The 13,189-nt window shown below is 42.8% G+C and overlaps 1 protein-coding gene across 2 annotated transcripts in view; it reads right to left on the minus strand.

Moving 5' to 3' along the window:
• Window positions 1-7,872: 7,872 nt before the first annotated feature.
• Window positions 7,873-13,189, minus strand: part of LOC141110444 (phospholipase A2 inhibitor NAI-like) — a 41,658-nt gene continuing 36,341 nt past the window's right edge. Inside the window, exons 4-5 of one of the 2 annotated variants that reach the window (XM_073601791.1) lie at window positions 12,973-13,113; window positions 7,873-8,100 (exon numbers count right to left, since the gene is read on the minus strand). In XM_073601791.1, coding sequence (XP_073457892.1) covers window positions 7,907-8,100; window positions 12,973-13,113 — 335 coding nt within the window. In that variant the 3' untranslated portion in view covers window positions 7,873-7,906. Of the gene's footprint in view, window positions 8,101-8,182; window positions 9,563-12,972; window positions 13,114-13,189 lie in introns of those variants that run through there. The other variant, XM_073601792.1, reaches the window with a different exon arrangement.

The raw sequence follows: 13,189 nt of genomic DNA on the forward strand, positions 1-13,189 counted from the left end.
ATTTTGAAAAAACGCAATATTTTTTACTTTTTGCTATAATAAATATCCCCAAAAAATATATAAAAAAAACATTTTTTTTCCTCAGTTTAGGCCGATACGTATTCTTCTACATATTTTTAGTAAAAAAATTGCAATAAGCGTATATTAATTGGTTTGCGCAAAAGTTATAGCATCTACAAAATAGGGAATCGTTTTTTATTATTAATTTTTTTTTTACTAGTAATGTCAGCGATCTGCAATTTTTATCGGGACTGCGACATTATGGCAGACACGTCAGACAATTTTGACACATTTTTGGGACCATTGGCATTTTTACAGCGAGCAATGCTATAAAATTATATTGATTACTGTAAAAATGTCACTGGCAGTGAAGGGGTTTAAGGACTAGGGGGCAGTGCAGGGGTTAAGTGTATCCTAGTGTGTGTTTTAACTGAAGGGGGAGGGGACTGTGCAGGGGACATGACAGATCGTCTGTTCTCCCCTCAAAGAACCGGAAACTGTGTGTTTACACACACAGATCCCGGTTCTCCATGTGCCCCGAGCGATTGCGGGAGCCTGGTGGTGATCGAGACCGCCGGGCACCCACATCACCTCCGTGAGCGAGCAGGGTGCGTGTACACGCTCCTCCTAGTGGCCGTCTATGGTACTGACATACCATGATGGCGATTTGCGCAGCCAAGCCATGTTGCCGCAGTATAACTGCGGCGACTGGTCGGCATGCGGTTAAAATGAGTCACAATTTTTTGTGCTTTTTATTATTTCCAAATAATCATAATTTGAGCCCAAAAAATGTGATATGTGTACCAACATCAGAAATCAAATGTAATTCCCAAAAATGTGAGGGTAATATCACTATTCTACACTGACCCACAAAGAACCACCAAATATCACAGAATAAATTAAGAAGAATAACTCTTGAGTAATGTAATTCCATCACCTGTATGTCCAAAGAAATTCAGCATTTATGTGTATTTATGTGTAGGATGTTCTCACATGTGGCAGCTTCGTGGCTTAGTGGTTAGAACTTCTGCTTAGCATCCCTGAGTGTCTGGGTTTGAATTCCAAACATGCCACTTCATGTAGAGAAGTTGTCTCATCTCCCAGGTCCTAAAACTATGTCTAAACATAGTATTTATGTGTAGAAGGCTTCCACCACCAAATCTTGCCAGATACGCAATCTAGTCAGAAGTATTGTGATGCCTGCCTTTACACACACATGAACTTTGGCAGCCCAGTCTTAGTCCATAGGGTTAAAATTTGATTTGGCCCACCCTTTGAAGCTAGAACAGCTTCTGGGAAGGCTAGGAAGACTGTCCACAAGGTTTAGGAGTGTGTGTCTCAGCTCTAATTCAGCCAAAAGGTGTTCTATTGGGTTGAGGTCAGGACTCTGTCCAGCCAGTCAAGTTCCTCCACCCCAAACTCGCTCATCCATGTCTTTATGGAACTTGACTGGCCTGGACAGAGTCCTGACCTCAACACAACAGAACACCTTGGGGATGAATTAGAGCGGAAACTGTAAGTCAGGCCTTCTCGTCCAGCATCAGTCCCTAGCCTCACAAATGCACTTGAAAGAATTGTCAAACATTCCCATAGACACACTCCTACACCTTGTGGACAGCCTTCCCAGAAGAGTTGAAGCTGTTATAGCTGCAAAGGGTGGGCCAAATGAATTTTCAACTGGGATGCCATTACAGTTCAAAGTTTAAAGGCAGGCGTCCCAATACTTAGGCCCATATATTGTATATTGCTTGTGACACTGAGCATGGCTATGGACTTATTGCTGGTTCACACCACAGAGATGCAGAGAACATGTGTGAGGCTGCCTGCTGGCTAAGTGGGTAGCAATTCTATCTAGCAGCACTGGGGTTGCTGGTTCGATTCCCTAACATGCTAATGCTTGTGTTGAAGTTTATATGTTCTCCCTGTGTGGGTTTCTCGCCACAATCCAAAGACATGCTGGCATTTTATTTGTCTCCTGTCTAAATAGTCTCTAATGTAAGAAAGTTAGTTTTGGACTTTAGATTGGAAGCTCATTGCAGCCAGGGACTGGTGTTAATGTTTATTAGCACTAATCATGCCCAGGGACTTGGGCATTTAAAATTGTAGGGTTTACACTGCACAGGTACATATGCTTAGAAAACTGTTGCTTTGTTGCTATGTGGATGCAAATGGACTTTGATATTTGGCCTGTAGTTGGAGATTTGATGCACATAGCCAAGGGCTAACACAGTTGAAAATAGTATTATGTGTTCCTGCTCATCAGGTGCAATCACTGTAGACATACATGAAGAGACAGATTGAAAGATACTGGTACTCGTGTACTTCTATTGGGCGTATGTTAGTGTGATAACAATACAACCTACCTTATATAAAGGTCTGCAGTAGGGGGGGAGGGGATCGTTTGGTCTGAGAAGGTCAGTTTTTTTGCTGTGATTTGTGGAGAAGGAATGATATTGTGCCTATTGACAAACTACCAACTAGGGCTGTTTGTTTGCTGAAATTCTTGTGCATTTATTCAATCAAAAGTGGGTTTTTTTGGCCATGCTGTCAATGTTGTGTGTGTATTGTTCCTGTCTGACCATGCAAACATGGTTTGGGAGCATGTGCTGACCTTCTACTCTTTGATCTCATTGCCTAATCATATACACAGAAATGCAGCTTCCAGCAGAACATGGTCACCAATGTATGTATATGTGTGGATTTGTGGGGTGGTGGTGGGTGTTATATGTCGAACATTTTTTTTATGTTAAGTTGGAACGCTTTTTAAGAATAATGACTTAAGTATGTTTCTATAATCTTGCAGATAAAATGTGTTGCCCATTGTTCACTGAAAGTAAAGCTGTGTCCACTCTAAGGTTTAGACAAATTTTAGATTGTAAGCGTCTATGAGCAGGGCCCTTAAGACCCAATTGCTAACTGTTTTGCTAAATGTAGCACCATATATCCTGTAGACATTTTTTTGAAGCTAGTAAATAAATGTACATAATTTTGTTTCTGCTGGCAAAATAAAAGTACAATATTGAGCTTGTGTGTTTTTTTTTTTCTCTTTTCTTTCTTCTTTTTAATTAGTTTTGGGGTGGTGGTTTTGGGGAAGTGCAATCTTATATCTTATTATTTCTATATGTATTTGTGCACTAAAAAAATCTCCTCAGCACACCTGCAAGTAAATGATAAAGATGGAATCTTTATATATAAACAGCTGTGGAGAATTGCAGGTAATGAATTCAGCTGGTGGATAGGCAGTGTTTGAATGTGTCAGCCCTGGTTCACATTGGTGTGATTTGGCATGTCAAATCGGTGGCAATTGTACCATTCCAAAAGTAGTTTCTGTACTACTTTTTGGCGACTTCGGGGTGCTATTTTTTTTTTTTTATTATTATTATCAGTGCAGAAACCTGCACAGATGTCTCTGAAATTCCCCCCGCAGTCGGGACTCACATGCAGGAATGAAATTGTGAGTTCAGCTGAACTCGCACGATTTCCTCCTGCTGTCAGTGTGAACCAGGGCTCAAACTGAGCCTTTGTCTTTGTAATTCACCTGCTGCTATCCCGAGACACCATTTCTTATCGAACGCCCTTAAATCGGTTTTTGAGTTTATTAAACGGCAGCAGCTACAAAAAGTATAGCTGCTGACTTTTAATAAACGGACACTCACCTGTCCCACGATCCAGCGATGCGGCCACCCAAAACCTCCGTTCTCTCCCCCTCCTCTACGCAGCACCGACAGTGCGAGTGTGGGCGCCCGGCTGTGACAGTTTACGGCTTCACAGCCGGGCGAGCCGCGCTCCATCAATGGCCAGGCAATGTTCTGGGACCTGTCACGTGTCCCAGAACATTGCCGGGAGGGAGGGGCCGCCTAGGAATCGCCCAGGCGGTCAGAAGTCGGAAGGAGGAAGTGGGACAGGAAGTCCCACTCCAAACCAAGTACCCAGCCCCCCCCCCCCAAAAAAATGACATGCCAATTATGGCAAGTCAGGGGGCGAGGAGTTCTTATGGGTGTAACTCTATTTTAAGTTTACCTTCAAATATCATATGTAGAAACACAGATTTGCATATCTGCAAATAATCAAAAATAAAAAAAATTCTAATCGTGGTTGTGATCAAATATTCGCAGCTGCGCTCAAGAGCGTGGTTTCACCTTCTGACCTGGAGATGAGTCATTGTATGCACCCGGATGTTCTGTGCTGGTCAGGATCTCCATCTAGGTGGACTTGGCCAGGTCTCTCTTTAGCAAAGAGGAAGTGATGCTGATTTCCTGGGTAAGTGTACTTACTCAATGTGGGGGTGGATGTCATAGTTAGATTTGGTGTGGGTGGGGTTCATTGATTTATTTGGCATCACAACACATTTGCTTCTGACCCATGTGCACACATCACTTCTTGCATTTGTTCTGCTGATGTATATCAGTAAGGACTATGCAAATATAAATGAGAGTTCCTTTCTATTAAAATATATATCACTTGTTTCACAGTTGGGTGACTTTTCCAGCAAATTTGGACCTCTGAGATGCATGACAAGTTGTACCCCATGATTCTCAATGATAACCATTCATATTTGTGCTACTTCAAGTTGCAACAACTTCAAAGTATTCCCTGTAATACTTTGGTGTGACTTTTATGTGACTTGAGGAACATAGGGCACAATATTACACAGGCATTCCCAGAAGTTGGGGCCAAGTTGTAGCAGCAAAGTGGCAGCAGAATAAGGTTGCAGCAGTGTAAATGAGATTCATGGATAATACCTTTGAATTAGGCACTATTCTCACTTGTGCATCCTGCAAGTGAGTCAAATTCGTCCCTGCACTACAGTATTTTGGTTTGACTTGATGCAACTTGAGGTCCATATATCACAAGATTACACAGGCATTGGTCGCACAAGTGCAAATGGGGCCTAATTCAAAGGTTCCTTTCACACTTGGCTGACTTTTCATACAACTTGAGGTCCATAAGGACCCTTTCACACTTGTGCTACCTGAAAGTCCCGTGATTTTGCAGCGCTTTGATGTGTTTTGAAGCAATGCCAGCGTAATCTTGAGGTCTATGGATGCAGGAGTCGCAGGACAATTTGCATAAGTGTGAAAGGGGCCTTAGGGCTGTTTCACACTGCTGTGCTGTCCGACATCGGATGTGATTTGCCCCACACTGCAAATCACATGCGATGTCTGTGTGATGCAAACTCAGCCATGCAGATTGTATGGTTGAATTTGCATCGCATTTGGACCAAACTCGCACAGGACCCTTTTTTTGGTCCACAGCAGGATTGGATCGCATGGGTGTTGTCTGAATTTGCAGTTCGCTCTGCGATATGCGAACTGATTTGGGGGTGTCATTAACTTTCTACTGACACTCCCAGCAGTTCGCATATGGCAGTGTGAACCGCCTGTGAGCTATATGCGATGCATATTCACAGGGTTCCCGCATCGCTCCAGTGTGAACTGACCCTAGGTTCACACCTATGCATTTTTTAGTGCGTTTTGCAGTTTTCAGAAACACTCTACAGTCTATTTAATATGGTTTCCTATGGTACTAGTTCACATCCATGCGTTTTGTGGCCAGTGCGTTTTTGGAAATGGTCGCAGACATTTTTCACGCGATTTGCGGGTAATAGATTTCAATGGAACCGAACCAGAAATGCAACTGTTGCGTTTGTGATGTGATTTTTTATGTGTTTTGCTTTTATTATTTTAACACTGTATATAGCTGGTTGCTGAAAAAGAAAATTACAGTGCTGTGTAGAAAAGTGTAAATAGTGGCCAACACAGCTATAGACCAAAGCAACAAATATAGAAAGTAAAAGTGTAGCGCTATAAGTCATAAATTGACCATTAGTTTAATAATGGAGTAAATAACTTATCATACAATCAAAAAAAGGTTAATAGTGATCCAAATGTGCCCAATAAGGGATTTAACCTTATACAAATATACAAGTACACGATAAGTGACTCTAATATCTTAAAGAGATGAGTACAAAAGTGAATTAAATAATGAAAAAATTAAAGTGATGTAAAAGTGTGCCACACTATGGACACAAGACTGTATATAGCTGGTTGCTAACTTGGGGGCCAGGAAGCCAGCTACCACATCCTTAACAACCAATGAATCTTCAGCTGTCAGTGGCTTCCCCACTAAAAGTAAAACAAAATGCCAGCCAAAAAAACATTCAAAAAAACTGCATGGGTCTAGTATAGATTCGGAGGGGACCCCCCATGGCAAAATCTAACAAAAATGGCTTGGGGTTCCCCCCCAGTCCATTACCAGGCCCTTTGGGTCTGGTATGAATATTAAGGGGAACCCCGCATCAAAATAAAAATAAATTGCGTGGGGGTCCTCCCAAAATCCATTCCAGGCCCTTCAGGTCTGGTATGGATATTAAGGGGGAACCCTATGCCAAAATTTGAAAAAAAAATGGCGTGGGGGTCCCCCCCCAAAATCCATGCCAGACCCTTATCCTAGCACGCAACCTGGCAGGCTGCAGAAAAAGAGGGGGGACGAGAGAGCACCCCTGAACCGTACCAGGCCACATGCCCTCAATATGGGGAGGGTGCTTTGGGGTCCCCCCTAAAACACCTTGTCCCCATGTTGATGGGACAAGGGCCTCATCCCCACAACCCTTGCCCGTGGTTGTGGGGGTCTGCAGGTGGGGGGCTTATCGGAATCTGGAAGCCCCCTTTAATAAGGGGGCCCCCAGATCCCGCCCCCGTCCTATGTGAATGGATATCGGGTACATTGGTCAAGGGTAAGGGTTGTGGGGATGAGGCCCTTGTCCCCATCAACATGGGGACAAGGTGTTTTGGGGGGGACCCCAAAGAACCCTCCCCGTGTTGAGGACATGTGGCCTGGTACATTCAGGAGGAGGATGGCGCTCTCTCGCCCCCCCCTCTTTTCCTGTGTCCTGCCAGGTTGCGTGCTCGGATAAGAGTCTGGTATGGATTTTGGGGGGGACCCCATTTTTTTAAAATTTTTTGTGGAGATCCCCTTAATTTCCATACCAGACTCAAAGGACCTAGTATGGACTGGTGGGGGGAACCTACGCCGTTTTTTTCTTTGATTTTAACTATATTGCCAGGAACCGGCAATTCATTACAGCCGCGAGCAATTTTAAATGAAATGTTTTCCTTTAGAAATGTTATTTTGCTGCGGTACTGTTATAAACACGGGAAAGATGCGCTACTTTACAGGCATACTATAGACACCCCCCAGGCATGATATTTAAAGGAATTTTTAAATTTTTATTGTTTCACTTTAAGCATTATTAAAATCACTGCTCCTGAAAAGATGGCCATTTTAAAAACATTTTTCCAGTTGATACATGTCCCCTGGGGCAGGACCCAGGTCCCCATATACTTTTTATGGCAAAGAACATGCCTATAAGCCTTCAGTGAGAACTTTGGATTTTGCAGATTCAAAACCCCATTGACTTCCACTATTGCCGCATATTTGATCTGACAGGCATTTTTGCCGCAATAGCGCTGCTTTCCATTTGCATTAGCGGTCCGTTTTTGAGAGTTAATGTCTTAATTGGCCTTATTTGGGCGCTATTTTCTGGGAATGCAGGATCATTTTTCGGTGCTATAGTAAATGACCCCCTTGATGTTTTACGCCACCAAACGTTGTGTCCCAACAAGTGACTGGGTGAGCTAAGGGATCTTGGATCGCTTTGTTACCGAGCAAGGGAAGCTTATACCATGGACATACTCTTCGTGAGTACCAGTTTCTGTGGGAGCCCCTCAATAATGGACACAGTGGGAGTGTAAACACAATAAAGTCCCTGAGAGATAGGAGAGACAACCGGGGGGTTTAACTTTCCAGCATCCACCAACTGGGATATCAGGTATAATTTAGTAAAGTATAATCACAAATACAGTTCCCAAATTGACAATACCAAGTTTATTTTTATCTCAGATAATTAGAAAGAGATTGTTAAAATAACAAACAAAAAGAGTATGCGAGTGGCTGTAGTAGTAGCTGCATTGGGAAATCCATTGGTGCAGGTATATGTGATTTCTTTAGTTACAGCTCCAGAGACAGAAGATGTGTTCCTCATGTTGCAGTAGCCTTTAGAGGCACAACCTCGCTCGGAGGAATAAATAGCCTGTGATCCTATAAAAAGCAGTGAGAATTGTAATTATTTTTGTTTATTACATGACTACTTTTCACTTCTTTTCACAAATCTAAACTCCAGGCATATTAAAAAAAAAAAGACACACTTGTTCAAGCTTAGAAAACATAGCTTTAAATCTAAAAAGAGGAAAAGAATATCATTAGCGGTAATCAGCATGGGTTTACGAAAAGGTGGTTCCTGCCAGACCAATCTGCTAACATTCTACGAGGAGCTGAGATGACATCTAGATATAGTGTATCTGGATTTTGCAAAAGCATTTGATACAGTCCCCCATAAACACTTAATCTACAAGCTGAGATCTTCAGGCATGGACCATAAGATTTGTGCTTGGGTAAAAAAATGGTTACAGGGACATGTCCAAAGGGTGGTGATAAACAATATTACTTTTGACCTTTGTTGAAACTTGTTGTATGAGGTCCTTTGTTTTTCCTGTCTTATACACAGTGGTTTGCCATGATGCCAAATGGATCCTTACACATGGGCTACATGCACCAGTATACTGAAAAATATTTAACATTTTCTTTTTTCTTTTTGCACCAACATACTGAAAAATATTTAACATTATATTTTATTATTACTATTATTATTATTTTGCCCGTGTGTGTGTGTAGGGTGATCATGTATAGTATTTCACTGTGCTTTTAAATCTTTGGAAACATGTCAAGTGACGTACATCTTTTGTCTCAGTCCTTTTCCTGCATTTTGGCATCTTGATATTAACCTCTTAATTGCTTCAATTTACCATGCAAATTGATTTTGGGGTAGAGCTTATATGAGTATAAATGTATTGCCATTTTTTATGTTAAACGTGCGACGACTAAAGCTGTTGCCGAAACGCGTAAGCTGGTTTGCTTGTCACTTCATGTAACCAACCATTAAAATCGCTATATGGACTACAGAGTTGCTGGCTCAATCCTCTCACTCGTTTTTGGCGAGTGGAGTACCCCAAGGCTCTGTCTTGGGACCAAATTTATTCAATTTATTTATAAATCATATAGAATATGGGATAAATAGCTCAATCTCAATTTTTGTGGATGACACAAAAATATGCAGGGCAATAACTTTACAGCAAGATATAAAAATTTTACAAAAAGACCAAAACAAAATAATGAAGTGGGCAACTAAAACATGTGGAAAAATGTAAGGTAATGCACTTGGGGGCAAAAAACATAAATGCAAATTATTCACTAGGTGGAAAACCTCTGGGAGAATCAAGGATGGAGAAGGATCTGGGGGTCCTAATAGATGACAGATTCAGTAATAGCACGCAATGTCAAGCTGCAGCTACCAAAGCCGGCAAAATATTAGCATGCATAAAAAAAGAGGATATACTCCAGAGATAAAACTATAATTCTGCCACTTTATAAAACTCTGGTCCGGCCCCATCTGGAGTATTCTGTCCAGTTCTGGTCATCGGTCCTCGGAAGAGATGTGCTGGAGCTGGAGAGAGTCCAAAAAAGGGCAACAAAACTAATAAGGGCACTGGAGGACTTCAATTACGAGGAACGGCTGCAAACACTAAATTTATTCTCGCTGGATATGCAACGCTTGGGGGGGGCATGATAGCACTCTACAAATACCTCAATGGGGATCCCTGCATAGGAAAACACTATTCAGTCCCAGGGAGTTTATGAAGACACAGGGCCACACAATGAGATTGGAGGAGAAGCGGTTTAACCTTAAGCTGCGTAGGTGTTTTTCACTGTCAGGGCAAAAAGGATGTGGAATTCTCTTCCACAATTGGTGGTCGCCGCGGGGAGTATGAATATTTTTAGAAAGACTTTTGGATGTATATCTTAAACACAACATACAGGAATATGGGAAATTACTATAGACACTGACACACGTACACTTACACAGGTTGAACTGGATGGACTATTGTCTTTTTTCAGCCTTACCTACCATGTAATGTCCCTCTCTTTACCTCTCTGCCCAGTAGACAGCTTACTCAAACTCACATTCATTGCTGGCCTGCAGCTAGCAATATTTGAACATTTATGAATAGCCAAAACTTTTGTTTTTTTTATGTGGCTTATTGGGGAAAATTTCCTTCACTTCCTAATTAAAATAAATAATATATATTAGCCCCGAATCTCTGCAGGGGTCCCCAAGGGGAGGGGAGATTCCCTGGGGACACTGATGTAAGTGGGGGGCTCTCAAGGGACCCTGATGCAAGGGGGGAGGCTCTCTGGGGACTCTGATTTAAGGGGGAGGCTCTCTGGGGGCCCTGATGTAAGGGGGGCTCTCTGGGAACCCTGATGTAAGTGGGGGGCTCTCTGGGGACTCTGATATAAGGGGGGTTTTCTGGGAACCCTGATGTAAGGGGGGGACTCTCTGGGGATATATATACACACACACGTATATTACTGTATATACACGTGTATGCCCGCTCAAGCGTATGACTTTCTTTACTACACTGCTATGGGCTCTAGCCCCAGATCTTTTGTAGACCTAGCAACACCCCTGTATGTATATATACAGTGGGGACAGAAAGTATTCAGACCCCCTTAAATTTTTCACTCTTTGTTATATTGCAGCCATTTGCTAAAATCATTTAAGTTCATTTTTTTTCCTCATTAATGTACACACAGCACCCCATATTGACAGAAAACACAGAATTGTTGACATTTTTGCAGATTTATTAAAAAAGAAAAACTGAAATATCACATGGTCCTAAGTATTCAGACCCTTTGCTCAGTATTTAGTAGAAGCACCCTTTTGATCTAATACAGCCATGAGTCTTTTTGGGAAAGATGCAACAAGTTTTTCACACCTGGATTTGGGGATCCTCTGCCATTCCTCCTTGCAGATCAGCCATTTTTAGGTCTCTCCAGAGATGCTCAATTGGGTTTAAGTCAGGGCTCTGGCTGGGCCATTCAATTACAGTCACTGCGTTGTTGTGAAGCCACTCCTTCGTTATTTTAGCTGTGTGCTTAGGGTCATTGTCTTGTTGGAAGGTAAACCTTCGGCCCAGTCTGAGGTCCTGAGCACTCTGGAGAAGGTTTTCGTCCAGGATATCCCTGTACTTGGCCGCATTCATCTTTCCCTCGCTTGCAACCAGTCGTCCTGTCCCTGCAGCTGAAAAACACCCCCACAGCATGATGCTGCCACCACCATGCTTCACTGTTGGGACTGTATTGGACAGGTGATGAGCAGTGCCTGGTTTTCTCCACACATGCCACTTAGAATTAAGGCCAAAAGGTTCTATCTTGGTCTCATCAGACCAGAGAATCTTATTTCTCACCATCTTGGAGTCCTTCAGGTGTTTTTTAGCAAACTCCATGCAGGCTTTCCTGTGTCTTGCACTGAGGAGAGGCTTCTGTCGGGCCACTCTGCCATAAAGCCCCGACTGGTGGAGGGCTGTAGTGATGATTGACTTTCTACAACTTTCTCCCATCTCCCGACTGCATCTCTGGAGCTCAGCCACAGTGATCTTTGGGTTTTTCTTTACCTCTCTCACCAAGGCTCTTCTCCCCTGATACCTCAGTTTGGCTGGACAGCCAGCTCTAGGAAGGGTTCTGGTCGTCCCATATGTCTTCCATTTAAGGATTATGGAGGCCACTGTGCTCTTAGGAACCTTAAGTGCAGCAGAAATTTTTTTGTAACCTTGGCCAGATCTGTGTTTTGCCACAATTCTGTCTCTGAGCTCTTCAGGCAGTTCCTTTGACCTCATGATTCTCATTTGATCTGACATGCACTGTGCGCTGTAAGGTCTTATGTAGACAGGTGTGTGGCTTTCCTAATCAAGTCCAATCATTATAATCAAACACAGCTGGACTCAAATGAAGGTGTAGAACCATCTCAAGGATGATCAGAAGAAATGGTCAGCACCTGAGAAAGGGTCCTTTCACACTGGGGCGGTTTGCAGGCGCTATTGCGCTAATAATAGCGCCTGCAAACCGACCCAAAAGTGCCGCTGCTTTGAATCCAGTGTGAAAGCCCCGAGGGCTTTCACACTGGAGCGGTGCACTAACAGAACGGTAAAAAAAGTCCTGCTAGCAGCATCTTCGGAGCGGTGAAGGAGCGGAGTGTATACCGCTCCTTTACCGCTCCTGCCCATTGAAATCAATGGGACGGCGTGGCTATACCGCCGGCAAATCGCCTCTGCAGAGGCGTTTTACGGTGGTCTTTAACCCTTTCTCGGCCGCTAGGGGGGGTAAAACCGCCCCCGCTAGCAGCCGAATACCGACGGTAAAGCGCTGCTTACAATAGCGGCACTTTACCGCCGATGCCGCCCCTGCCTCAGTGCGAAAGGGCCCTTAAATATATGAGTGTCACAGCAAAGGGTCTGAATACTTAGGTCCATGTGATATTTCAGTTTTTCTTTTTTAATATATCTGCAAAAATGTCAACAATTCTCTGTTTTTCTGTCAATATGGGGTACTGTGTGTACATTAATGAGGAAAAAAATGAACTTAAATGATTTTAGCAAATGGCTGCAATATAACAAAGAGTGAAACATTTAAGGGGGTCTGAATACTTTCCGTCCCCACTGTATATACAGTATCTTTCCACTTTTTTGTTCATTTATATAAAAGGCTATAGTTGGAGTACTTCTTTTTCTAAACATCTAACATTTAGTTCCCCGCTCATTGGGAGGGGATATTTTTGGCAAAAGAGCAGGTCCAGAATAACTGAACGGAGCTTCTGTAGCCATTTAAAGCTTTGATTTTGCCCTCCAAACAAACTCTAATGTCTTTTCTTGAGATAACCCAATTTTTTGCCAAAAGAGAAAACTTTTAGTTTCACTCATTGCTAATGAGGATGAAAAAACAGAACTCCAGGCAGTTACATTGTGTTCCTGCATATATTTGTGTGTTTCAGATGCCTGGAAAGTGACATTAACTTACCTATAGACTCCATTCGAGATTTCTGTAAACACATGGTCGCCTCCCCGGTACACTGCACCAAGCCGCCAGTACAGGTGTATGTACCCATTGAGAGACACTGCTGACACCACACTCCGTTAGGTTGGGAACTTGTGTCCGGTACTTATAAAATAGGAAACAGAGAGAGATGAGTTAGCACATAACAATTGCCTTTTCTGTGGACAGCTTTCAGTTATGT

Source organism: Aquarana catesbeiana, linkage group LG10 (assembly GCF_042186555.1).
Source record: "Aquarana catesbeiana isolate 2022-GZ linkage group LG10, ASM4218655v1, whole genome shotgun sequence".
NCBI lineage: Eukaryota > Metazoa > Chordata > Amphibia > Anura > Ranidae > Aquarana > Aquarana catesbeiana.